This window comes from Crocodylus siamensis, chromosome 1 (assembly GCF_052110815.1).
Source record: "Crocodylus siamensis isolate JL-2025a chromosome 1, ASM5211081v1, whole genome shotgun sequence".
NCBI lineage: Eukaryota > Metazoa > Chordata > Crocodylia > Crocodylidae > Crocodylus > Crocodylus siamensis.
In genome coordinates, this window is record NC_143395.1 from 180,026,476 (window position 1) to 180,053,002 (window position 26,527).

A 26,527-nucleotide genomic window follows, 5' to 3' on the forward strand; every position below is an offset into this window, starting at 1 on the left:
TAGCTCCAGGCTCCCCTCATGCCAGCCCAAGCCAGCAGAGAGCACAGAGGTCAGGCCTGGGCTCCGGGAGCAGGGGGGAGCTTTCTCAGAGTAGGGGACAGCTCCCAGCCACATGGATCCCAGGATAGCAGCCTGGATCAGTGGTGTTGGCTTGGGGCAATGCCAGCAGCAGCACCCTGAGTTCTCCCCTCACTTTGCCTGCTGAAGGCATTGGGGGACTCTCTGTCCCCAGTCCCAGCACTACTCAGCTCCCAGCTTCTCCCGCTGACTGTCCCCACAGTGCCAAGCTGGGGACACAGTTTCCCCACCCCCTTAGCCCTGCTGCTGCCCATGCAGCACATGCCCCATTCAGCTCCCACTCCTCACTCATGCCTAGGGGGAACCCCAGGAGCTGAGCAGCACCAGGAGTCACAGTGGGGGTCTATGCAGCAGTGGGACCATGGGCAGTCAACAGGGAAGTAAGCAGCACCAGGACCAGGGGGAGATCCTGGTGCTGCTTACCCTGCCACAGCACCCCCCAGTCCCAGCACTGCTTACCCCACAGCAGCTCCCCTGGTCCTGGTGCTGCTCAGCTGCCAGCTCCCCCAGACATGGGCGGGGAGCAGAAGCTGACTGGGGTGTGTACTGTGTGAGTACCGGCAGGACTGAGGGGACAGGGAAGCTCTACTGGGGGGAACCGGGAGCTGAGCAGCACTGGGACTGGAGACAGAGAACTCTCCCATCCTCTCAGCAAGCAAAGCAAGGGGACAGCTCAGGGCGCTGCTGCAACTCATCCACGGAGCATCACCCCAAGCTAACACTGGGGTGTACTGCTGAGCTGGGCTGTGATCCAAAGCTCCATCCCAGAGCTGCGAACACCTCCCCTCCACCCCAACCCCCCCGCGGCCCTCTGCTGCCTAGGCTGGCCAGGAGCAAATTGTTCCCAATCAGCATCTATACATGCGCTACTTGCACAGTAGCTAATGTGCAGTTAATCTATTACCTGCATTTCTTGGTGCTAGCAAACCATGCATTAGCCTAACTTACTGCGCAGTAAGTTCCATGCACATTAGTCTAATGTGCAGTAAAGGGTCTAATTTAGATGCACCCAGTTTGTAGCAATTAAGAATTCACAAAGTATCAGAAAGAACTTCATATTACAATGGTAAATACCTAGGAATCTTCCAAAAGTAGCTAATATAATAGGATGAAAATGAAAAGCATTACCAAAGGGCATAAAAATCAATACATAGCAGACTAGAATCAACGTATTTAATGCATGTCACTGCTTTTTACTTATGTTCTATATTTTATACTATTCGGGTGCTACACCTTGAAATATATGCATACAGCCAAAGCCACAACATCAGACTTTTCAAGATGTGAAAGCTGCAGATTACAAACATGTTAGAACGCTTATTTTGCACTGTGCCAAAAATGTGTCTCTAACCTGTAGGAAGAAATGGGTGTGGAGCTTCTTACAGAAAGATCATTACGCTCGCACAGCAGAGTAAAAGGTTCTCTCTCTTTGTTTCTTCCCTGTGTGGAAAATACTGACTGAAAGGTGGCTCAGGTCCTGTCTAACCTCTATAAACTTTAAAAAATAATACAACTGAACAAGAAAGTTAAGTGGGACTCCGCTGAATCCTTTCTGACTAAAGTCAGTTTGCCACATAGGGATATAAACCACTGATCTCAGTGCTGAGTATGGTGCTTGCTGATTCTTTTAGTGACTTAAAGTCACACCGTGTGGGATATTGAATCACTCTGAGTAGATACAAAAATGTACACAAAACATAAAAGTCTTTCATTTGAACTGAAGTTCAATTTACAGCTCACTAGACTCAAGGGTGTGTTTGAGTAGCTCTTTGTTGTAAGATTTTGTTAAGGTATGTTCTAACTTGTTCCCTACACAGTTTTGTAGTTCTTGATATTGACAGTCAATTATTTTATTCAAGTGGCTCAAAAAATTATGTTTTTCTGCTGTTAATATGGCTAGTCAAGGAAAGAGAATGAAGACCTATATCTCTTATATCAGTTTTAAAACTCAGAGTGGATACTGCCTGGACCTGGCTGTATTCTCTTACCTGTCACACAGCTTTCAGCTTCTCCTTCAATACTTATACAAGAAAATATCTTTAATTAAAATTAGCAATTGGGGTTAAATTGTGCAACCCCTACTTATATGCCTAAGCACCCACTCATGCAAATAGTCCTATTAAGGCAATGGTTCTACTCTGGTGCGTAAGTACTTACCAAAATGAGTAACAGCCCCACGACCAGACCCTAACAGGAAAAATAATCGCTTACTGTAAAATTCTTATATTCTTACTCATACTGGGTCCAACTACATGTACAATAAACTCTGGAGCAGTCTGAGCCAGAGTAAACTACTTCCAGGCATAGCATCTACACATGCGCCCACGACAACAGCAATTTGAGCACAGGCAGAGCAAGCCCAAGCTGGCAGGAAGAACAAAAGGTCAGCCCCAGGTTCCGAGTGGCTGCGCTGGGCAGCAGAAGGGCTGACTGGGGCACGAGAGTACTCAAAATGCAGAGCTCTGTGTCTAGGAGGCAGGCAAGAGTCTGGCCCCCAGCTGGATGGGCTGAGCAAGCACAATTTACACTTGCAGTCAGCATCTACACATTTGTTTAATCTCAGTAAATTGCCCCAATGTAAGATAGTCTTGTCCCCAACAGTACTATCTTACTGTGGCATTAATTAGATTACTGAGACCTAATACCACTGTACATGTAAACAGTGACACTTTACTCTGAAGCTAATGAGTCTACTCTGTAGTTAAGCACATGTGTAGACGAGGCCACTAAATAACATATTACTCTGTGGGAAGCACTGTTGTAATAAGTGGGACAACTTCAAAAGTAAGGTGCCATTCTGGTCCAAACTCATTATGTCACATCATAATGACTGTTCTACAAGTTAACAGATGCTGCCAGTTTCTAACAAATAAATTATAAAATTAGACTGCAACAATAGCAAGAGCAAATACTAATTATAATAAAACATGAAGACAAGCCAATCTCCCCAATTCCAACATTTTTTTAAAAATGTTCTTACTTGTTTTATTAATTGAAGGAAATGCTTCTTTTTTCTCACCAGACATGAGGTGTGAATTATGCAAAGCAGTATTTGGATATGTAAACTAGATTTTTTGCATATTGTGGTACTAATTAATAATGTAAATTCTAGACTCTTGGTGTCAAAAATTGGGTTTTGGAGTTCTTTTAATAAATTCAAGGCATTCATGCTCCTAAAAGCAAAACAAATACATGGGTTTTTTTCAGATAATATAGACATCAAGTGTGCTTTATTCAAAAGCACTCAAAACTGGATTCTTAACACTGATTTCAATAGCACCAGGGTTAAGCCAGAGTTGGGCACTGTTTTAAAAATCCCTCTCTCAACTTTACAAGTCACAAAATACCACTAATACGCACATCGTTTCAAACAAATGTAAACAAATCCTTTTTTTTTTTTTTTGGTCTACGTGATCAGTTTTGAGGAATATTTTCTACACAGTACCTGTGCAAAACTTATGTTGGCAGTGAGGAACAAACACATCTCTACCTAACCAACAGTGTGTGTTTGTATGTGTTTGTGTGCATGGACACACATGCATACACATATATGCGCATGTAAATCCATATAAGAAGCCACACAAATCTATACAGAACAACTGATCTGGATACAACCCCAAATAAAATTATAATAATGCAACTAGATAGCATCTTTCATCTGATGCTGTCAAGGTGCTTTACAGTTATTAATAATTTAAACCTAACAACGTTCTTATGAAGTAAAGTACGTATTATAGAGCAGGGTACATAATGGATTTTTTCAGTTCAGTTCCTGAACTGAATAATTAGGGGAAAAAATTCATTTGGAGTTGAAGCAGAATCATTTTTTTCAGATTGTTGGCAAAATGAGAAAGTGAACAATTTTGTTTAAGGTTGAACAAAACATTTCATTCAAACTAAAGCAAAGAAAGCATTTCATTTCATTTTCAAGTTATTTAACCCAGTTATAGCCTTCTTTTTAAAAAGTACGGCAATTTTTAAATGAAAAATCCCATTTAAAAAATAAATAGCTGAAACCTTTTGCTTCAAAAATGTTGAAACAAAACCATTTTCAAAATTCTTCTTTCTAATATCTTGGCCAAAATAATTCAATGACTTCATTGATAACACATCTTTCAGCAAACTTGCTATTCACCAAAAAAAATAAAATTCATCAGCTCTTAATTCTGTATAACATCTACTTTCCATATAAGCAAACTGAGACATAGTGAAACTACAGACCAAATCTTAAAATTCTTAGTTAGGCAAACTTCACACGGATTTCTTAACTGGCACATCCAAATCACACAGTGATCCAGTGGCAAACCAGGAACAGAAGCCAAGGGTCAGATCACTTCCAGGCTACTGGAGCCATTTTCTGTGGTCTTACACAGGCCAGAAATACCATGTGCAGAATTTCCCCTACACAAGAGGTGGGGGCATACTGAGTTGGCTGGGAGCGTACCAGAGGTAGTAGAAAGCATTGAGGAACTGGACTCTGGCTAAACCTAATCCTCTGCTAGCATAAAGGACCTTACCCTAAACATTTAGAATTAAAACAGAACCCACACCCCACCCCACCGACTCCAATTTGCAGCAGTCCTAACTGAGGAGTGTTCAGTTGGATCTCTGAGGTTGCCACTTGCCGCTTGGTGAATCAAGGCCCTGGAGTCTTGACCCAAACAATCCTTTGCATTAATGTTCAAATCACATCTTCCTGCAGTGACATAGACCCATATATAATTGTCTGGCCATACTCCCCTTCAGTGCACAGCATGTAATGCAGCCCTCTACTGCAATACATACTGAAAGTCTAATCACAGCATTTTGTGATAGAGCAATGATTCTTAACTAGGGTGCCTTGAATTCCTTTCAAGGGTGCTGCAGGGTGCTATTCAGTGTTAGTAGTGGTAGGTATGCAAATATGATTTATAACATAAACCCAGAGATTACAAATAGGAATTAATTTGTACTAAAAACATTCTACCCTGTTCTGGTCTTTCTGGTTTCTCTGCAACAAAAGACTTGCTCTATTATTTTTCTGGAGTCAAAAAATGAGTGAAAACTAAGAGGCACCTCAAGTCTGATGAGGGGTGCCTTGAGTCTGAAAATGCTGAGAGCCAGTGTGAGAGAGGAACCTGGTGTTCAATCAGTCTAAGATTATGGAAAGACATAGATGGAGTGTTGACAGCAGCTACTGAACCAAGGGCCATGGTTTGGTAGAAACAGGAGGAGTCAGGAGGAAGTAAATTCCTCTGAAGAATATCAGTATAAAACAGCAGCGCTTACAAGAACAGATCAGAAGGTAAGGCTACCCTAGACAGCAATAATTTGTGATTAGCTGGCTCTGTATATGTTGTGAGCATATAAAAATGCTTCACCATTACATGCTGTCTGTTACAGTAAAAGTTCTGACTATGAGACATATGTCTGTGTACTGAATGATCCACTTCTGCCTGAGTAGTCACACCAGTCAAGGGACTGAGGAGGACCTGCATGAACCACTGTTTTTTTAGCCTGTACCTATGTATTTTTTAACTTTGCCCCTGGTAGGTATGATAAGATGCATTCATACACTTCCAGAGCAGACTGGGCTGTAACTCGTGCTGGTGACACGCTACAGAGAAAACCAGTTTTTTATATCTTCTCTGACTTTTTCTTCTGATGAGATGGTGCCACACAGCCCTTCATGTATACAAAACAACATAAGGGTATGGAAGGAACATGACTGTTGCTTAAATCCTAACAAGCTTACTTATCAGATCAGAAGCAATAAAAAGGATGCCAATAATATAGGTGACAACTGTTTTTTCACTGATAAATTACTTCATTTGTCTGCTTTTTTCAGGCAGTTTCACCTAGTTTCACTTAGTGAAATGCATTCAGAAGTTGTGTTCTGCCACCTCAGACTTGACTCCTACACTCCTGCCTGGTGAAGGCCACCATGTCAGGTGTTGTCCCATTACTATCTACTGCTTCACTCCAGGAAGGCAAGGTGCCAGCCAGCCTGGAACAGTACCATCTTGCTGAAAAGAAAAATATCTCTTGACATTAACAGCCTTGCCAGTTATCAGCCAGTCTCTAACCTTTCATTCTTGAGGAAGGTTATTGAGAAAGCAGTTTTGGAACAGATCCATTTGCATCTTGATCTTGTGAGGTGTCTTTGACCCCTATCAATCTGGCTTTAAACAGGGAGATGGTATTCCCATTTAATGTCTAACGATGTCCTTCAAGCAGTGGACACCAGTAAAGTTTTCCACATAATGTCATATTTCCATCTATGTCTTGGCCCTGAGACCCTGACTACCTCTATTTCTCTCCTGTGGACCCTACCACAGGAATTCATGTTTGACTGAAATGTCCAACAGCACTGCCTTTACTATCAGTCCCTAATGATGACTGCTCTGAGCCCAGCAGTAGAGTGCTCTCAGTAGTGAGGTCATGACCTTTGGAGCAATCCACCAGTGTCCAAATTTGAGGTCAGCATCAGATGGACAAGCTTTTAGCTTATCTGTTTTTAAGGACAGGAAATATTTAAACAGAATTTTCTCTCAGGTATACATTTTCTGTGTTTTTCTAAAAATTAACAAAATCTGCTTAGCTGCTGAAGGGATGGATGCACTTACAAATCAATGAATCAATCAATAAGTGAATAATATTAATCCCAGGCCTTGCTTTAAACCATTTGTGCAGACAAGCTAATGTCATAATGGAAAAGATCAGCACTGATTTTGAACGTGCATTTGCCAACCAATCATTTCCAGGATCTAAAAGCCAGTGGTCAGAACAAACACTCTGAGTGACCAGGGACTGGGGGGGGAGGCAGGGTAGAGCGGTGGGTAGATTAGGACAGCATGGCAGTGAGAACATGCTGTCAGGTACCTAATCGCAAAATAGTCACCTGCATACTCAGAACCCCCAAACGGGCACTAGGAGAAGGCGGGTGGGGAAGAGCACCAGTCATGGCACCCTGTACTTGTTGGTGCTATATTACACTTCCACCGCAGCTGCTCCTATTGTCTACTTTCCGTAAAGCCAAACCAGACTAAAATTTAATTTAATCTGCTGTAAACCCAAATGTCAGGCACTTAGATGGCCGCTAAAAGTGCCACTCTCAGATAACTAAGTGACACTTGCTAATAATAGCTTATGCATTAAGAGAGCAAGAGCAGACATTTTGTGTAACCAAAGAGGAACCTGTATATGGGAACAGATCGGTGTGGCCAGTCACAGCTTCTTAGGCAGTAGATACAGCACGAAGACCAAGCCCACCTGGTCTCTTATGTGATTAGCAGCACTAATACCACCAGTGACCTCTCTTTCAAGCCAGGAGGCAACAATAGTCCTGGCTTTTGTTAACAGGAGAACAAAATGCCACCTTTTACAGCTCTGCAATCATAGCTCTCGTTCCTTTTCATCTTTTGGAGGCTGTGCGCTAGACCTTTCTTACAAGGCATGCTGCTTAACCCTTCATGAGACTGCTTTCCTGTGTGTATTTTTCCTCTTTCTGAAATTATCCTTCCCTAGTTTCAGTTCATTTGCACTGAAAATACCAACAACCCATGATAGCAGATGTTATCCTCCAGGTGATGCATATGTAAAATATGTTCTTCTTTATCACTGGATTTTTCCGTATGCCATAAGTAACCTAAGTTAGCAGTATGCTTCAGTGGGTCATCAGTTCATCAGCATCCCTGATAAACTCCTCCCCAAAACCTGCATCTCACTGTAGCCCAAAACACCCTTAATTAAAGGGAACAACCCACTAGTGATTAGTAAAAAACTGGTTTTAACTTGAGAGAACATTTCAGGATTTTTTGTCAGTTCTTACAGGGTACAGTAAAGCTTTTTGCACTTTTTTTTCTGAGGATCGCACTTTTCAAAGCTGTTAGAGTTCAATAACTATTCCAATATAAATGACAAAAACAATGAAGAAAAAAAGGTTGGGATACTGCACTAGCATGAACTTTTGTTTGGGCTCAGTATAACTCTTGTCATAAGAGGCAGATTATTTGGAGATGCTGAGTTCCTTCTGCTCACACTGGCTTCAGTCAGAGGGGTACAATATAACAGGATCTCCAAATGATCAGTTTCCAAGTGTTTAGGGATGGAATGGGAGAATGGCGGCCTGCTCCTTCTCACTGTCCACCACCCCTGCCCCTCAGCTCCCCTACAGCTCCTATCAAGGTGCAAAAGTAGTGCTCATTTTGGGTTATTTTCCTTCCAAGTACTATAAGTGTGTGCTCTCCCATAGCTGGACAGTTCTGCACAGAATTTGCTCTGTGCAGAGCATGTCTTGGATATACAGCTGACTGGATGTGTCAGTTATGTTCCAAATGGGTTTTCACAGGTCAAGGTTCTGTAGGCAGCAAGAGCAAATACTATTTTTAGACGGGATAAGGTCACAATGCTTTTAGAGACAGTGAGGTCTACAATAAAACCTATTGATCAGTCTCTGGAACTAGTGCTCCAGAGAGACGTGTAGATTGAAACAAAAATTGCCTAGCCGTTTTCTCTATAGACTCAGTGGGTAAAAGCTTGTTGGACTTAATATCTTTCAGGAGATGGAATAAGCAATAAGTAACTGTGTACAAATTACTGTAGTCCATGTAACTAGATGCATGGGGGGTGGAGAAAGAGGGATCCAAAGGAGACAGATCTAAGCATACTTCTGTGAAGAACACAGGAGTACTACCACAAGTGCAGCAGCCACTGAGGGACCAGAGCAAAGCGCTCAGTGTACAGTTAAGAGAACACCAATTCATCAAGGAGCTGTTAATTCTTGATCCTTTGCATTACAGTATCTTAGGAATAAGTTACTACTACCAGATTTGCCGTATCATCTCCTTGTATAGGGCTTGATTATTTGAATAAGCATTTTCACAAACTGTATTATCTCAGTGATTGTTTTAATGGCAGGACCATGTTTACATTTGCTATTCACTCTACAGACTGAGGAAGTGCTACATGAAAACAATGATGATTTTTGGGGAGCAAATAAGTATTTTAAATGTATATTAAGAAAATATTTTGCATGTATTCCTCACTGGAATACTTATAAATATTATATGTATATATACATGCACATACACATACATGCACATTCCTATGAATTCCAGTGATGAAGATTCGAATGCCACACAGGGGCTAGCAGATGAAAAATCGACCAATATACCAGCCAGGCAAATTACTTAACTGGATGGAAGGTTCATACATTTACCAAGGTTTTCACAACAGATCCTAAATAATTTATCTGGGTCAAATAAAAGCTTTAAGCAAAACACTGAAGTAATGGACTATCACATCTTAAACTTCAACCATATATCTAAAACTTTAAGTCAATTATATGCCTGTAAATATATTTCCATTATGAGAAGCTCTTTATTGTTTTTGGAGACTTGCGACCACAGGAACTAGTGTGAAACTATAGGGTATCTTCATTTATCATCTGCTCCACTCTCACAGCCTAGCTTGCAAACAAAATATGCCATGGTAAACATAATCCATATATCACATTGTGACATGACTGACCCCATTAGCAAGCCAAGGCTGTCCTAGCAGGAAGACCCTACCATACATTAACAATACAATGGCTGATTGCATGATACAATAATGATAATAGTAATAATAATAATAAAGATAATATGAAGAGACAGAGAAAGAATATTATGCTGTGAAATCCTAAGCCTCATCCTTGAATACACAGGTTGTTTTCTATTCAGGACCAGAATTTTATCTATGTTTGACTGTTCATGTAATAACATATTGTATAAGAATTTAAGCATTTACTTGTGTACTACATGCTCTGTCCATTATCTGGCTACTAGACTGCTTAGTATTTTAACTTTCTTTACAATGGATGTGATAGGATGTAAAATCTCAGACAGACAATTATCTGTATGTTGACTGAACTATGAAGGTACTACAATAAAAAGCATTATGTCTCAAAGCAGCACAATAACAGGGATACAAGTTAAAAAAGAAACGCCGACTCAATTCATTCCAAAATATATAACCTTCAGAAAAACTAAGAGAAAAAATTTCTATTTGGGAGACAGTTATAAAAAAAAAAAATCCTTGCCTTCTAGAAACATTGTTTCATACCTTTTATAATTTTCTTCCTACTGTCTTCTGGCTGGGACTGTAAAACAAAGTTTAAGATACAAGCAGTCACGATGTTACGGGATAAAGCTACCGGAGAATTCAGGACACTACTGCAAGCACTCATAGTTTTAAAAACAAAATAAGATCAAGTTAATCAAGCGTCTAAAGAAAAGAAAATTGTGATTTACTGTAGTAGATATGTAAAACTAAAAAATTCAAAACACACTTAAACTGATGATAACAGATATCATAAAAATATTCTTTTTCCCATAAATTATTAACAAGCACAAAGATGTGAATTTGAACCTGGTAATAATTGCTGACCACTGACCACTGACTTCAGTGAAACTTCAGTGTGTATGTTGAGTATACACACATGAATATATGTGTGAATACATGCACACATACTTTGCTATAAAGAGGTTTTTGGCAGGCATCAATTTAATTCATGTTTGAGGTGAATAATTTCCTTTAAGTTTTTTTTCCCCTGACTTCAATGGATGTTGGATTGTCCATCTAAAAACAGACAAGAACAAACCTAATTCTGATCTCACTTCCTCCAGTATGTCTATAGAGTACGTGGAGTAGTGGAGTCACTCTGGATTTTTATGCTAGGGCAACATGGAGCAGAATTTGCCTTAACTATTCTTGTTCTGTACTTATGCTGTTGCTTTTTCCCACTCCCTGTGTTGACAGATGAGAATCATCCCTGTTAAACACGCTTGCAGGCAATTTACGTGGCTGTGCAGCAATGAAGAGAGAATAAGGAGCCTCCACACCCCTTTGCTTGGCCTGTGTAAGGGCTGGGCAAAATTCCAATCTCTGCACTCATAAGAGTCCAGCCACAGCTCCTCCCTACTTCCCTTGGGGCACAAGGCTCCCCAGAGGATGGGGAGGAGCAGGGAGGAGACTACAGCATGGCTCCATTCCACTGATGTGCCAGCCTTCCAAAATACCTCCTGGTGCTTCTGATGAGGTGCATCCCTGCACTACAGGCTAAATGCATTTTACACAGTCTGGCTGCAGGCTGTGATCCTAAAGTCCATATGCAGGCAAAACTCCCACTGACTTCAACAGGCATCAGCACTCAGGGAATATAAGGCATCCGTGTAGTATGGAGGGGTCTAGCCAGAGGATTTCCTGCTACACAGATCTTCCAGTCTGAGATGCTGGGGGCCAGGGAAAGGGCTGTAGCAGCTACTTGACAACTGAGCTTCAGTAGCCTTCCATGGACTTGATACAACCCTGACGCAGCCTTCCTCCAAAAAAGTGGGTTTAAGATTTGACCTACGTAAGTGCTAAATAAAGCACTGTTTGACTTTCAACAGCACCTTGGGCCTGCTAATATAATTCCAGCAAACATTAAAATTGCACAAATCCTGCAGACACAGATTCATCAGAAAAACCTAATGATGCCTCCTCTGGTTAAAACAGATAAAATCTTTTGAGAAAATAAGCAATAAAGCCATGTATCCATTGTGCATATATATCCATGTGTGTGTAAACAGACACATATATGTATCTTAGAAATATATCATGTGAGAAAAGGTGTACACACACAGTTATATACATGAAACTTTTTCTCCAGTTATAAATATTTGATCTTATTAAACTCAGAAATTCTGTTTCAAGTGATGGTACAGATTATGCTTAAGGTGAAAGGATGAACCAATGAAAGGTGTTCACTTTCAATTGTAGAGCTTAATGCATGCTACTCTCTGCAGACAATACTACAAAATTTTGGGTTAACAAGTGTACAAAAGGAGGAGAAAGAGGAGAAAGAAAAACTACCTTTCAAGTGAAGATTTTTAACTTGCCAGTACAGTGTTCAGTACTAAGCTTAAAAGCTTCTAAAACACAAACAGAAAACAGATATTTGCTTCACTGTAATAACAGATAGTGACCATGTTGGTTTGTGAAGCTTTTAGCATAAATAATATGCCCATTTGTAATCTATTGTCTCTGTTCCAAAATACTGGGCTTAATACTGAAAGCCTTACTCATGTAAGTAACCATCAGCCAATCATGTAATGAGTGGAATTACTGGCGAGAGTAAGGATTACCTAACTGAACCAGTCTTTACAGGATCGGGCCTTTTCAACATGGAAAAAACATCAAACTTTCAATTTCTGCCTTTTCAGTTTACTTTTAAATTAGCATTCAGTGCCTGATGCCACAACACGGATAGCTAAAAATGTGTGTGCGGCTATGTCTTCCATAAACAAAGTAGCTCATGTTTGTTCTTTATTATTTAGGAAATGCACATTAATTACTGCAGATTTTCTCCTATACATCTACTGTATCTCAGACAGAATTGCTGAGAAGGGTCTGCAGAATAAAAATGTATGGGGTAATTAAATGGATATTTATAATTAGAACTTAATAATTTGCATCAGGGACAAATGAGCTCTGATTTCAATCTGTAGTGCATTTAGATTAGCCTGAAGATAGTGTAATTTGATGTTTTATAGTCCTCCTCTCAGATTATGAAACAATACAGTCTCTTTAAAGCAGCCGTGTTTGTGTCAGGAGTATGTTAAGAAGAAGCTGCAATGAAAATGTTTGACAACGTGAAAGCAGCCATAAATTACATGACAACTGTGTAAAAGTCATGATGAAACAAATAAAGGGCTGACCTATAATGCATCTGATTCAATGTGGCATACAGAACTCTCTGCACTAATCTCTGCACAGCAAACTCATTCTTAAGCGTGGAACTACTTAGCACCAAGAAAACTGTAAATTATCACTAGTCAACAACATTGATTTTTAGTCGACATTTCAATCAGTTTGAACTAGAAATACTACGCACAGCTCATCCAGCAGTCTCTTAGCCAGGCTGCTGCTCTGCTATAGCCTTTTCAGTTACAGTACTCCTTATGTCCTTATGTTTTCATTGTACAATATTTACTGTAGAGTCTCTAGACAAAGGTACTTGACCCAAAGGTCACAAGTATGTCACCTTGGGCATTCAGATTACTTTCACTACACCTGAAAGACACCCAGATGTGGGGGGCCCATGTAGAGCTCACTCTATCACTTAAGACTTATGGCACAGGTGGTCTTACTTGGAGTGAATTTCACTGGGAGTGAAGATGAATTGAATGTTCAAGAGACAAGCACATCGAACCTGGGTCTGGGCAGACCCTGAATAAGCAGCTGTGGAGGAAATGGGTAGCCAGGCAAGGACTATGCAACCTTATGTGCCTCAGAGGGCAGGCCTCCTTCTAAGCTAACATGGAAGCCAGCAAAATGGCTGCTGGATGTGCAGTGATGCCCGTCTAACAGACTACAATTCTTATCTGGCAGCAATGGAGATGCAAGCCTGCCGTCCTACAGCCTCCTCACAGATTTCAGAGGATGAATCCTCTAATCACCTAAAGTCCATCTCAATTAAAGATTCAAAGTAGACCTGCTCTTGTTTTCAGGGGAAGGCAAGTATAAGTAACCAAACAGAGAAAACATTACTATTGCAATAACCATTCAGAAACAGTTGGGAGAAGACTGGCATTGTGGTTAATATACTGGGCTCACTTCAAGCTCTGCCACAGACTACCACTGTGCCCTTAGACAAGTCACTTAATTTTCTTCTTCCTTACAATGACAATGGTACTTCCCTACCTCACGGTGGTATTATGAGGATGCATTCCCTAATGCCCATGAGATTCTCAGATACTAATGCACTGGAAGCTATGTAAGTAGTTAGACAGGCAGATAACAAACAGGCTGTACACTACATAGACCAGTCATGCGCACAGTCAGATTCTAGGAAGAGGTCAAGGTATGTACAGTAGCTAGGAAGTTTTCAGAAAAGCCAATTATGGTTTGACATGCATCTCCAAGATCAAGATAAGAAAAGGCTTTGCAAAGGAGATCACCAATCCTTGAGTAAATTCATACAGGTGGAGCCCAAGGCTTCCTCACAGATTTTGCACTTGTCTTCCACAAAGGAAAATTAAATGAGCCACTTACAATTGAGATTTAAGCTGAAAACTTGGAAGGTGGGAAAACAGTTCTATCTTAATCCTCTTCAGTACAAACATGAGGCAGCTGGAGTCTGGACCCCCTAAAAACATTCTGAGTCAGTGAATGTATTGATTTGGGGGGCCCTGCACCTCCAGGAAGCACTGCCATGTAGCCCTGTTTTTACTGACATCCCCATAAAGGGTCACGTGAGATAGGGTTCCACAAGTGACTTGTCAGTCCTCCTAACTGGTGCTAACTGGATGCACTTTTGGGATCCTGTGGGGAGACTGTGGGGTAATGTGGAAGGACTGTCAAAAAACAATTAGGCATCAAGTCCCCGTTGCTCTTTGTGCCTTTGAAAAATTATCCCTTGCTGCCTTAGAGGGGTCCATGTTTTCCTAGCTACTCCATTTCTTCAGGTTTTGAAAACAATCCAGTGTAAGCTGGACAGAAAGCAAAGCACTGAAATCTTCCTTTGAGGGGTTTCTTGTTTGACTGGAGTGCATGTTATTCAAATAAGTCAGAGCAAAATTCAGTTAAGCTGCTGTTTGTTGCAGCACGATGAAACTGGCCTGTTTAAAAGCAAAAACGTCATGATGTTATAGACTGAGCTGCCTGCCAAGACTGGTAAGGAGCTGAATAACTGTCAGAATAGACAGCATAATCAGAAACAAAAAGACTGATTTGGGATTGTATAAATCTAGGTCTACACATACATACTTATAGACACTGACTTCACACTTTGCTGCTGTCTAACCCAGGTCCCTTCCATGGGTCAGATCAATCCCCAGGATCCAGATACCCCTGAACCCTATGGCAACTCTCATGCCAAACCTCTGGATCAAAATTTTGTACACTCATTTCTCCATGTCAATCTGTAGCTGTATCTATTACAGCCTTGCAAAACTCTACTCAGCTCAGGCAAGTCACTGCTTTTTTTAATGAGCTAGTAAATTATCTTTAGTTTTCCACATTCTCATCATCCTCACGGCAAGGGAAGGCAAGTAGATTTTGCAGTTAGGCTGGTAAATTTTTGTGACAGCTGTGCAAGGCTGAAGACACACAAGATTTGTCTGCATGCAGATTTGTCACCTGTTTAAGTAAAGCAATAGAAAAAAAGATTTCATTAAATTGGTGAAACCAGCTAGCATGGACATGGTCATGCCAGCATAAAGGTGTTTATCCAAAACACACTATACCAGTATAAACACCATTATGCCAGTATAACTAAATCCACACTAAGGGATTTCCCTTCCTATTTAACTAAATTGTTTTTCCTACCAATTTAATTAAATTGGTGCAAAGCCATTGTGTAGACAACAAGCACACACACGAGTAGGAACAGGCTTTCTACCATGGAATTATCTACTACAGAGTTATCTTTTATACTCAGCTGACCTGCATTCAGTCCTTCTCTTGTATTTGCCTTTCTCAGCTATGCACAGATTATTCCACAGATGCTTTTTAACAGTGAATTTAACTTCTGCAATACATGAAATCTCTCAGACACACAAACACACACAAATTCACCTACTACCACACTCTAAGTTGAATATGCCTCTCAGAACACCAAAACTCTTTTTGTCCAGGGCCCTCAGGTTACTGGCATCATTACAGCTCTTTTTTCCCAATAGCAAGTCAGGAAAGATGATAGAACCTGTGAGTGTGGCCAAAAGACTGGTCTCAACTGGTTCAGAGGAAAAAAACTGAGCTATGTCTTTTTTTTCTTGCCTTTAGCCAAAAGACCTGGGAGCATTTGATGTACAGTCAGCAGGTATAAAAAAATTATTGAAAAGGCTTGACTGCTCTTGGGCTATGACACTCTCATCAAAATCTGGACTGCAGCCAAGTTCATCTGTTAATGGACAGCCACAACCACGGCCCACCCCTCCCCCAACTTTTCTCTTCCCCTCCCTTAGTCTTCTCTGTTCTCCTACCTCTTTCTAGCTCCTAAAAACTAGACATCGATTATGTCTGTGTTTTTCCCTTTCTATTCAAGATAAACAAAGTGCTTCAAGTTCAGGGCACACCCTGGGACCCTTGACAAAGCAATCTATCATTCTGTCTGCTAAACCAGTCTGGCCACACTAAGGCTGAAGAGACTAATGCTTCCAATGTACAATTTTCCCTTTGTGCTCCTGCCCTATTACTATGAACCTCTTTTCTTTACTACCTTCTCAGGAGCAGATGTGCTTGACCACTTTGCCTAAGCCCCTCCTGGCAGAGGCATTTTTGTTTTGTTGAAAGCAACCTCAAGAATTAAAGCAAGGAATGAACATAGCTTCTGCCTGCCTGCCCCCTCCTCCCCAACTCCCCTTTCGTTCCCCACATCCACCAAAACCCAGAGCTGTTTCCTTCTTCTGTGAAGAGTTCTTTTTAAAAAAAGTGAGTTTGGCCTTAAATCACATCCATTAATTCATTCTGACTTGCAATTAAATGCAAATACAGTTTTATAGCCAGCATGGAGTGTATTAATTTTAAGAGCAAATGACAAAATAAGAATGCAGTCCCTCCAAAAACGAATAATGAATTGCACTATAAATAATACTGGTAGTCACATTCATTAATGCTTTCCAAGTGCTTTGAGATCCTGGGTGGAAGTGGCTATAGATATGTAAAGTAATGCCAGATATAGTGACAAGCCAACCCTGTCAGTGTCACACACTGTAGCTTTCCCCATTTCCTTGCCATCACCTGAGCACAATGCTGGGAAATGTTATGTCCTAGATTTATGTAGCCCTTGAAGTCAATGATACTTTAGATTGACAAAGAACATCAAACCAAGTTCAAAGGGGTCCAAATCTGCAAAGTTCTGAGCATCTCCTGTAGCGCGTGGCATGCACACAACTCAGTTATGGAGGCACACCCCTCTTACCAGGATCAGGCCCAGCTTTAACAAACGTGGGATTTTTAATCTTAATATTATGCCCAATCCTGCTGCGATGCAAGTCAATCAGTTTTGCAATTTAGGTTGATGGAAGGACCATATTTGGTTCTCTAAAAACAGAGCACTCAAAAATTAATAGGAAACCACAAAATACAGTTTCCAAAAGGTACTTTGTAACAGTTAACGTGCCCATGTTGTAATGATCCCAGCTGCCCAGTTAGCTCTCACCCCTTTCCAGGTCTGCACAATATTGCATTTGCCTGTCAGCATAAAGATCCACTGCAATGTTTATTAACCAACATGGGGAAAAGAGAGGCTTTGCTACATCCTTTGTTTCATTAGGACAGCTGTGTGCCATTCCCACCCCCTCCCAAAGAAATAATTAAATCCAATTAGGACCGGAAAATAATTTACATTTTAGCTCAATGTAACATGGTGGGAAAAAATTATCACATGAAAAATGTTCCTTAAGATTTTGTTCTCTTACTAGTTATTTGCCTAATTTTGTATTTTAGGCTATTAAAAATGTGCTTTTATTCTTTTAATGTCTGCCTATTAGTTTTAAATTTGGAGCATGGTGTGTGTGTGTGTGTGTGTGTGTGTAAACACACATTCACACTGTCTACATGCGTGTATACACACACACATACATAAATGAACACCTGTGTGTATGCATGTGTGTATATAAGCTTATTACAATTAACTGTTTTTTTAACAGTTCTTTGAACATGACAGCTCATCTAGATCATTCCCTATATTAAAATTTGGTTATGTTCCTTCAATAGTTATTCGGAGAAGTGGGTTCCACTGCAGCGGTTTACTGATTTACAGAATCTTGGTATGTGAATGGCAAAAATTCCTTGGCATAAGTATGTTTGCTGATTAAATTTCAAATCATGTGTTGTTCATTATTATGACTTGCTCAAAAACAGTTTGCTATAGTTATGTGCCTCAGATACTTTTTCCTCTTTAAATACACTGAAAACAACAATTTTGGGAGGAGAGGAAGAAACATATATCAATTCTTTTCTGTGTCTATACATTGTCTAAAAACTGATTTTGAAGAGGTTATGGAAACTAATATACAATGTTTTAGCAAGGAGAGAGGAAGCGAGAGTAAAATTAGCAAATCAAAATTTAACAATATCAATTTAAAATTTCTTTAAAAATAAAACATTTTCCCTTCTCTTTCTAAAGAATGATTTTTGTATTTTATATTTGTACAAATTCCAAACTACCTAAAAATATACCCATGTACACCAGTCTATTGAATTTCAACTGGTATGTTATGTAAGCAGAAATGGTACAAAATCTGATTACACATATCAAGAAGTTTCAACATAAATGATGTCATATTATACTAAAATATGGCAAGTCCATGTTACATATTTAACTCTACTAGTGTACTCCTTTGTATTGTTTTAAGAACCTTGCCCTTGTTCGCATTTCAACAATTAGAGATGCAACATAACAACACTTGAAAATAAATAGAAACACATTTTACAACAATTCGACTATTCTGCTTTTTACCTGCATTATCCAGTTCAGAAATTTGGCTCAAAACACTCCAGTGTCCCACCTCTGCATACGAAACTGTAGGAGGTACAATTTGATTTTACTTAGACATGTGAGTAATTGGGTCACCCTTCCCACTGCCCCAGCACCAAATATGAACATTTACTTTTTTTGCCCATTTTCATATAGTAAATTATCCATTAGATTTCATCATATCTTACTAAAGCAATTACATCAAGAAAATGATAGTGCGTGTGGAATCAATTATGCATGCACTTGGCCAAAGACCAAAGGCTATGAAGTCGGAGAGGGCAGAATCGTTCGACACACACAAATAAAAAGCCCCTGGATCTCACAGATGGACCCCATCAGTTCATCTTACTGCCTAAAAAGTTCATGCACTTAATAATTTATTTGTGTTCTGGATACTGTTTCCCAGCTGAATATTAACAACTTTGAACTGAAGCATGCTTTTAGCATGGTATGAATGGAAGTCATGGAAGGGCAGCACTGGGTCTCTTCTGAGGTTAAAATTATACTTATGTTTCTTACATAATGGTCATTTTCCCTCTCAATTTATTTTCTTTCATTAAGTATTCCCTTTAATCAGGATATCAGTTTCAGTGTTCTGATTCAGCTTGTTAACCAGTGATAAACTCATAAACCAAAGTTGAACATCACTTATGAAATACAGGCTATGTAATAGATAATGCAAATACAGGGGCCTGATCCTGCAACCAAAACCCAGATTGATTCTGGTGAAAGACTTAAGTATACAAGGATTGCAAGGCTTGAGCAACATATTGATGGATTCAGAATTTCAACAGGAAAGGAGCACTCAAATGTTAACACCTTGTCTGGACAGCAGGATCAGAGCACATACAGGGGAAAAAAAGCAAGATGCCTACATGTGATTAGGCAACTGGAAGCCATGGACCAAGAGTTTTAAGAATATGTTTTGCTTTACTAACCAAGAGAAAATACAGTATGAGTGGTCAGATAAATGCAATATTCAGAGGGGTATATACAAAATGTTATACATAAAGAATAATCTAGGACATACTAAAAACTGTTGAGTGCTTAAGATTTGTAATCATCAAGACCAAACAATGAAGAGATGATGAGAAAGGAAATACATTTTCTACCCAATGCATGGGCAATTCTTACTCACATAAAACATAAAACCTAGTGGCCCTTTTACATAAAAAAGACTCCAGGATCAGATCCATTTTGCCTGCCTGCCAGGGCCTGTAATACTAAGAAATACCTAAGTGTTGAAGTATTCTATGTTAGTATTAGCTGACTGCTAGCAGCTAAACCTCTGTGTTTTGCTAAGACAACTCTTATTTTTAATTATATATATCTATGTAAATATATGTATATATGTGTATATGTATACATGTAAAATTTTAAATATGTATATATAATTTTTTAAGGAATGTCTCCCCCAAATGGGAACAATTTCATTCTACACTTTCAACAAACTGTATTTAACATTAAAAGAGAACTGATAAAACATATTTAATTACTCAAGGTTAGACTTCTAATTCCTCAATTCACTAAAGGAAACTTGGCAAGAAGATGCATCATTTTGCTGCTTTCTAGTGGAGCATCTGAGGGAGAAGAGCCACTGAGGCAGCTAATACACAAAACATGATCAAAAGTGATTAACAACAGCTTCATATGCAAATTGCATTAATGAAGGAGTGCAAAGTCATCATGTAAATTAAATATGTCAAATCTCTTGGTGAACTTTCAATCTTGAGAAGAAAAAACACTGCTTTAATTTTTTTACATCATCAATTTTCCAAGATTGAAAATCTAAGAATCTTGGTGCTATAAAACAATTTTCACCTTTTTTTTCTCCTTCAGCAGCCTGACAGGCTGGCCTGATGTGTGCCGAATGCACATGTTAATAGGCCAATCAAAAATGCAAAACAATTCGCAATTACTGCAAGGACCTAATGGTCATTAGAATTTACAACTAGGTAATGAACTAAAGTCTGCCCACACCATGCATATTCATAAAGCAATTTAGCCTTTGAAGATTAAAGAAGTGCTTAAAATTCAAATGAGCTTTAGCAAATTATCAGTAAGATTCATCCAAAAAGCAAAAGGGTTTTCTTCCTATGATTTCCTTATTTTTATAATGCAAAATTGTTGTATCTTTCAGACTGAGCTTAAACCAAACACAGGGCTTCAAGTCAAGCCAAAGGGGCTAGAGACAAACAGAGGCAGAAAACATTGTTATGGACTTTGTTCATAAAACTAAGCCCTTAAGAGCCAAACCTATCTCTAAACATGGTAATTTATCAAAAGCAGCACAGACTTGCTCATAGGCAGTATTGTGTGCTGCTCTCAGAGAGCAGATTAACAAGATTTCCGCCACCCTCCAAAAAAGCCTTTTTAGCCGCAAGTCACATCTTCCGTGTAAACATCAAATGTATTATAAAAACATTATTTTCATCAAAGTACAGTGGTATTAATTTTAAAAAGTTTGTGCATGTAGGAATGGGGGGAAAAGGCACACATGCTGAACTGTGTAATAAAGGAAGTTGGTTCATTTCTGATGTGTGTAAATCCAGTCGATTTGGCACTGGGCATCTAAATGGATCATACAGAAGTCAGCTGACAGTCAAGAAGTTTGTTCTGCTGTTAGTCGACATTGTGGAAACTGCAATTATCAGCCTTTCAATGTGGACCATGATCTTGGGCACGATCCTGTAAGCACCTACTGTGAAGCATGTTTACCATAGTGAGTAACCCCCCAGAAGTCAACAGAACTAAATATGGCTTATGCTGCTATGAACAGGGCTGCTAATAGGAGCAAGTGCATACAGGATGGAGCCAGATATTCACAACTAAAGCCTACAATGCATTTAGGTATTGATTTAAGAATGTAGATGTTCTAAGGAACCAAGTTTTGTGAATGAAGCAGGGATTGTGTTTTTTGCCTTCAAGGTGAACTGGCTTTGAAGGATTACAGAACATTCAAATAACTTATATTCCCCCACCCCACACCTCAGACTATTTTCCAGAACTTTTCTTACCTGCAAGCTTTTAGAACAAAAAAGAGACTGGCTACTATTTATGTTCCTTTGATCATTTCTTCTCCATGTGTCTTATTCACCAACTATTCACATTTTAACATTTATTATAAAAAATAGAGTTCAGTACTGCGTGAAAGCCGCATCAACAAACATCTGTATCAGCCACAGGTCTCCAGTTCTGACCAATTCTCTCTGACACTAACATTACTTTACATGAGTAGAGTTCAATGAGTGCTGATATGGGATGTGACAGCGTAAATCAGAATTAGATTAAAAACAAAAGTTTAGAAACCAACACTATGCTGCCAAGCAAATGGCTCTTGAAGGCCAAATTTCTCAAACTGCCTTCAAGTCATTTCCCCTATTAGATTTTTTTTCTCTTTCTCTGCTTTTAAAGCAGCTCCAGTGCACAACAGTAAAATTATACATAAGGACTTCTAAATATTCCTAAAATAAAGCAATTAACTTATTTCCAGAATTCTGCAAGCAATCGTGACAGACTACCCTGAACAGAAAGCAGGAGTCGTGATCCCTGACCCTCGGCCAACACAAAAGAGGCAGCCCTAGTACAATGCCTGCTGTCAGCAACTGAATTATTTTTATACAGGAATTTTTATCTCTATTGTACAAACAAGTATGTGTCTGTGCTGACTTGTTAAGCAATCCACTTGTATGTAGAATAAGATTTTTTTTTCTGCTACCAGTCACACAGCTCTAAGATCAGAAGAAATACACAGTCTTTGAAGCTCCTCAAATGTTTTAGTTAAAAGGACAGCAGTTGTTTTCAAAGATCCAAGAGTATCTTTATCAGAATTTAATTTTTCCTTATTGATTTTTTCTAACATAACACAAATTTAACATAGGACAGTTTACATTTATTACAAAATAATACAACCATTAAATAATTCTTTAGGAGGTAACATTCTTTTTTAAAATGCAGACAACACAACTTTTAATTCGCTCGCAGAAAACGGACACCCACAATAATGTGTTTCTTTTGAATAAGACTATTAAAAAAAATCAGCAACAATAATAAATGATTTGATGTCACTGATTACACCCAAACAGTAAATGTACACTTTACAAAAACGGGTTGAAGTGCGATGACTTAGTTGATTTTTTTTCCAAAAAATAAATTCAGTGACCAGAATACAACAGGGTTCATACAATGTCTGATTCCTAACTGTGAGGTTGATGGTGTGGCCAGGTAATATTTGATGGCAAATTAATTGCTATGATCTTTGCAGCAGTTTTATTTTTTTCAGCTTGCATTTTGTATTTAATTGTTCACTAAATCAATTAAGGGATGAATGTAAAATTGGACTCCTTGCTTTTTGAGGGGTAAGATGGTACAACTTCTGTTTAATAAAAGAAGGAAGAATAATAACAAAAAAGCATCAGTGTTCTTCAGGTCTCTGTCCTTTCACAATAATTCTATTCCTGATACAGGCAGAGGTTTTTTATCAGAAAAGTGATTTCTATCTAAAGCTAAGATACAATTGTAGATGTAATTGTTCAGCTCTTATGTTAACAGGAAGGATACAAACAAAAACTCGTTGTTTTTGACTGACCAAATCTCCCCAGGTATCTCTTCATCAACATACATGTTCAAGTATTCCAGTGTGAATTCAATGACTGAAACTGATTCAGACCTAAATAATACGCTGACAACGCCTACCTGTAAGGGCACAGTTTAGCAGTGAAGTCCTCAGTTATTTCAGAGAAAGCTTAAGCTTATTTCCTTGGGGGGGGGGGAGTGTGTGTGTGTGTGTGTGTGTGTGTGTAAAACCTTGATATATTATCAGTTAAGTAAGAAAAAAAACCCCAAGCCTAAATTGGTTTATATGTACCCATCAAATATAGAAAGGTGTTGTTTTACAGCAACCTGTTCAGGTAAAACTTCCAACAGAATTGCATCAGATAAGCTTGCAGAGATCTCCAGAGAGAGCAGAAAGAAGAAACACTTTCATTCACTGTCTGCAAACTTAGAATTCAACAGCTTTTTGGCAGCCAATTTGTTTCAAGTGTTTTGTTTCAGGAAACGTGTGTATTTTTCTTTGTACATTTTGTGGATTTACTACAACTGGTTCTGACAGCTGTTGATTCTGTTAAATGAACACATTATTAAAAAACCTCTAACATCCCTGAGCTGAGGAATATACATTTTAATAGAGTTTAAATTGTGAACCTCCAAGAATGTACAAATGAAACCTGTGTGAATACTAACTCAGTTACTCTGGATTTCAAGCAAGGCTTGTTCTTACGGTGGGGGGTAAGAGACACTGTGGTTTACTACATATGTTAACTGTATTTTGTTGGTTTCAATCATATATAGATGCAAAAAACAGGAAAATCAACATTTAAATATTAAAAATCAATGCACGCTAATAATTTTCTAATAAAATACTCAAGTGATTGACGTTAATATGTTCCAAATAATTCTGCTAGGTCGTATATGCATTTTTTTCAGAAAGGAAAAAAACAACTATATGAAATGAGGAGAGAAATAAGTGGATGTTTTCATTTTGCCTTAGATCAAAGGAAAACAAGAATGGAAACTGTGGCATATTGAACATTTTTCCACCGCTGTCACTCACACTAGGCTATCTAAGTTTTATACAATTCCCCAGACTAGCTGCATATTAAGCTTGCTGTGTACAGCTTTATTATAGTGTGGTAGTGAGGAAACATTAATATTCCTGTGTTGCATCTGACAGGACATTTACATGCGCCCATCTGAGCTCACACCTGAGAGCTGCTCCAAGGTACAGTAACGGTGCTCCTATTGTAAAGGCAAATGAAGAACACAAATTCCCTGCTGGGATCAGGGCTGACCTCACCACACCCCACACCTCAAACCTTTCCCTTGCCAACCTAACTCAATGCCATCTCAGAATGACGAATGAGCTGAGGAAAAGACACCAAGTTACTAACCCTCTAAGAACAGCAAAAAGCCTCTCTGAAATATTTTTAAAATGCATAGCAACTGCAGCTGGCCAATAAAGGTTGGGAAACAAACTCAGTGAACCCAATACAGAATATGCTGCATACTAAAACTGATTAGAAATACAGGATGCTGTGTTAACCATGCTTCAAAATGGGTTTGGCATTAAAGCAGCCTGGCTTTAATAATGGGGGTTACTTTGCTTTGGTCTGGGTATATGTTATGAGTTGCTATCTCAGACCCTAACTCTGTATTTAACCACAGCTGTAACTTTATGCACATGAGGAAAGCCATTGACTTCAGCTTGATTACTCACCTGCATAAAAATAAGTGTATGAGTAAATTTAAGCATGGTTGGGGCTAGAAATAAACTATTTCAGAGGAAATTCATTTTGTAACGAATACCAGTAACAATAATAAAGTTTGGGAATAAATTAATTAGCCAATTATGTAAAAAATGATATAAAAATCCCAGCCACTGAGTTATTGAAAGTGAGCACTATGGGTCCTATTCCAGGACCCGTCCTATCACTAGCAACAGGATTGGGTCCAATGTAATTTGTGCAAATTCGGATTAAACATGCTTATTCGTCTAGAAAAAAAAATCAGTGAATTTTACAGCCATGCTAGAAATAGCAATACAAGTCTTAATGTATTAAAATATATGGTCTGGATATATTTTATGAATGCCTGCAATATCTTTCAAATTGACACATAAAATAAAGACCTCCTAGATGGAAAACTGTATTAAAAATGTGTACCAAGTTAAAAATAAAAACTCCTTGTAATAACAACATTGCTGACATAGCCATGACCCAAATGAAATCTGAACAAGCAGAAAGGTACTAAAGATCCTTAGTGATTAGATCTCATGCTAAAAAAAGTGGCAAAGTGCCAGGCCATGTCCAGCTTGATGCTAAATGCCTTTTATTGCAAAAAGCTGGTACTACTGGATACAAACACAGACCAAAGTTTGAAATTAATTTTATCATTTTTTTTTTACATATTAAGACACTGAGGAAGGGAGCTGTACAAAGACAGTCAAATGGAGACTGAATTCACATTGCCTGACAGTCCCAAGTCTCCTTAATTGTCTTTCTTTACTGCATGAATGAAAAAGGAAATTCTAATTCTCAGAGTTATATGTACAAATGGTGCAATGCCAAAAGGTTTCCTTCTCTTTTAAATTAAAAAAATTGTCAAAATCTTTAGGTAAAAACATCTCCCTATTTTAAAGTGCTTCATTTCCCCCCTCTCTTGCCTGCCACACCTCCCATAACTCAATCTTTATCAGTTAGCCTAGCAACACAGGACCTTATGTTTATTGAGTAAATTATTTTCAAAGGTTGTCGGGCATAATATTAATAGGCACTTTTTCCTATTTAATCCTAAATGTTTGCTAACCTGACTTCCACCCCAACATTTTGTATGCAACTGCATTTGAGCCCATCGTGAGCTTTACAATAAAATGTCACAACTAATAGAGGAAAGAATGCAAAACATATTTCTAACCCTCTAAACAAAAATATGTGATTGGCAGGAGACAGCAATGAGGTGATTAAAGGAATTTCAATACATGTGATGCTTTCCTGGAATAATCATGCCAAATCAAAAGAAAACTTTCTACACTTTGCTTCTGCCCTTGAAGTGAACACATATTTGTATTTCCAGTAAAAAAAAAAAAAAAAAATTTTTGTATTAACTGCCTGTAAAAGCAGAGAATAGAAAAATGAGAACAATCTCCACTTCATACAAAGGATGATCTTCACATCACGTGGCTGTTTCTTCAAAACTGTTATTTGTAAAACCCAACAAGGAAAATGCACACAGTTGAATTTTTTGGGTGTCCCTGAAAAAGCAAATTTGAACAACTTTCGGATCTCTTCCGTTTTAATATTCCTCCCCGCCCTCCAGAAGTGAATTTTGCAGCCGAGCAGGCCACTGTGTTTAATTAAGCTTTCAAAAGTCCTCTGACAATGCCAACAATTGAAAGACACTTCTGTA

General features: G+C 38.9%; 1 protein-coding gene across 6 annotated transcripts in view; it reads right to left on the minus strand.

Moving 5' to 3' along the window:
* BCL11A (BCL11 transcription factor A) overlaps positions 1-26,527 on the minus strand; it is a 110,539-nt gene that overhangs the window by 72,952 nt on the left and 11,060 nt on the right. For 2 of the 6 annotated variants that reach the window (XM_090050007.1, XM_090049989.1), the window contains exon 3: positions 18,545-18,607. The exons of 3 other annotated variants lie outside the window; for them this stretch is intronic. In XM_090050007.1, coding sequence (XP_089906133.1) covers positions 18,545-18,607 — 63 coding nt within the window. Of the gene's footprint in view, positions 1-10,161; positions 10,199-18,544; positions 18,608-26,527 lie in introns of those variants that run through there. One more of the 6 variants, XM_090050025.1, reaches the window with a different exon arrangement.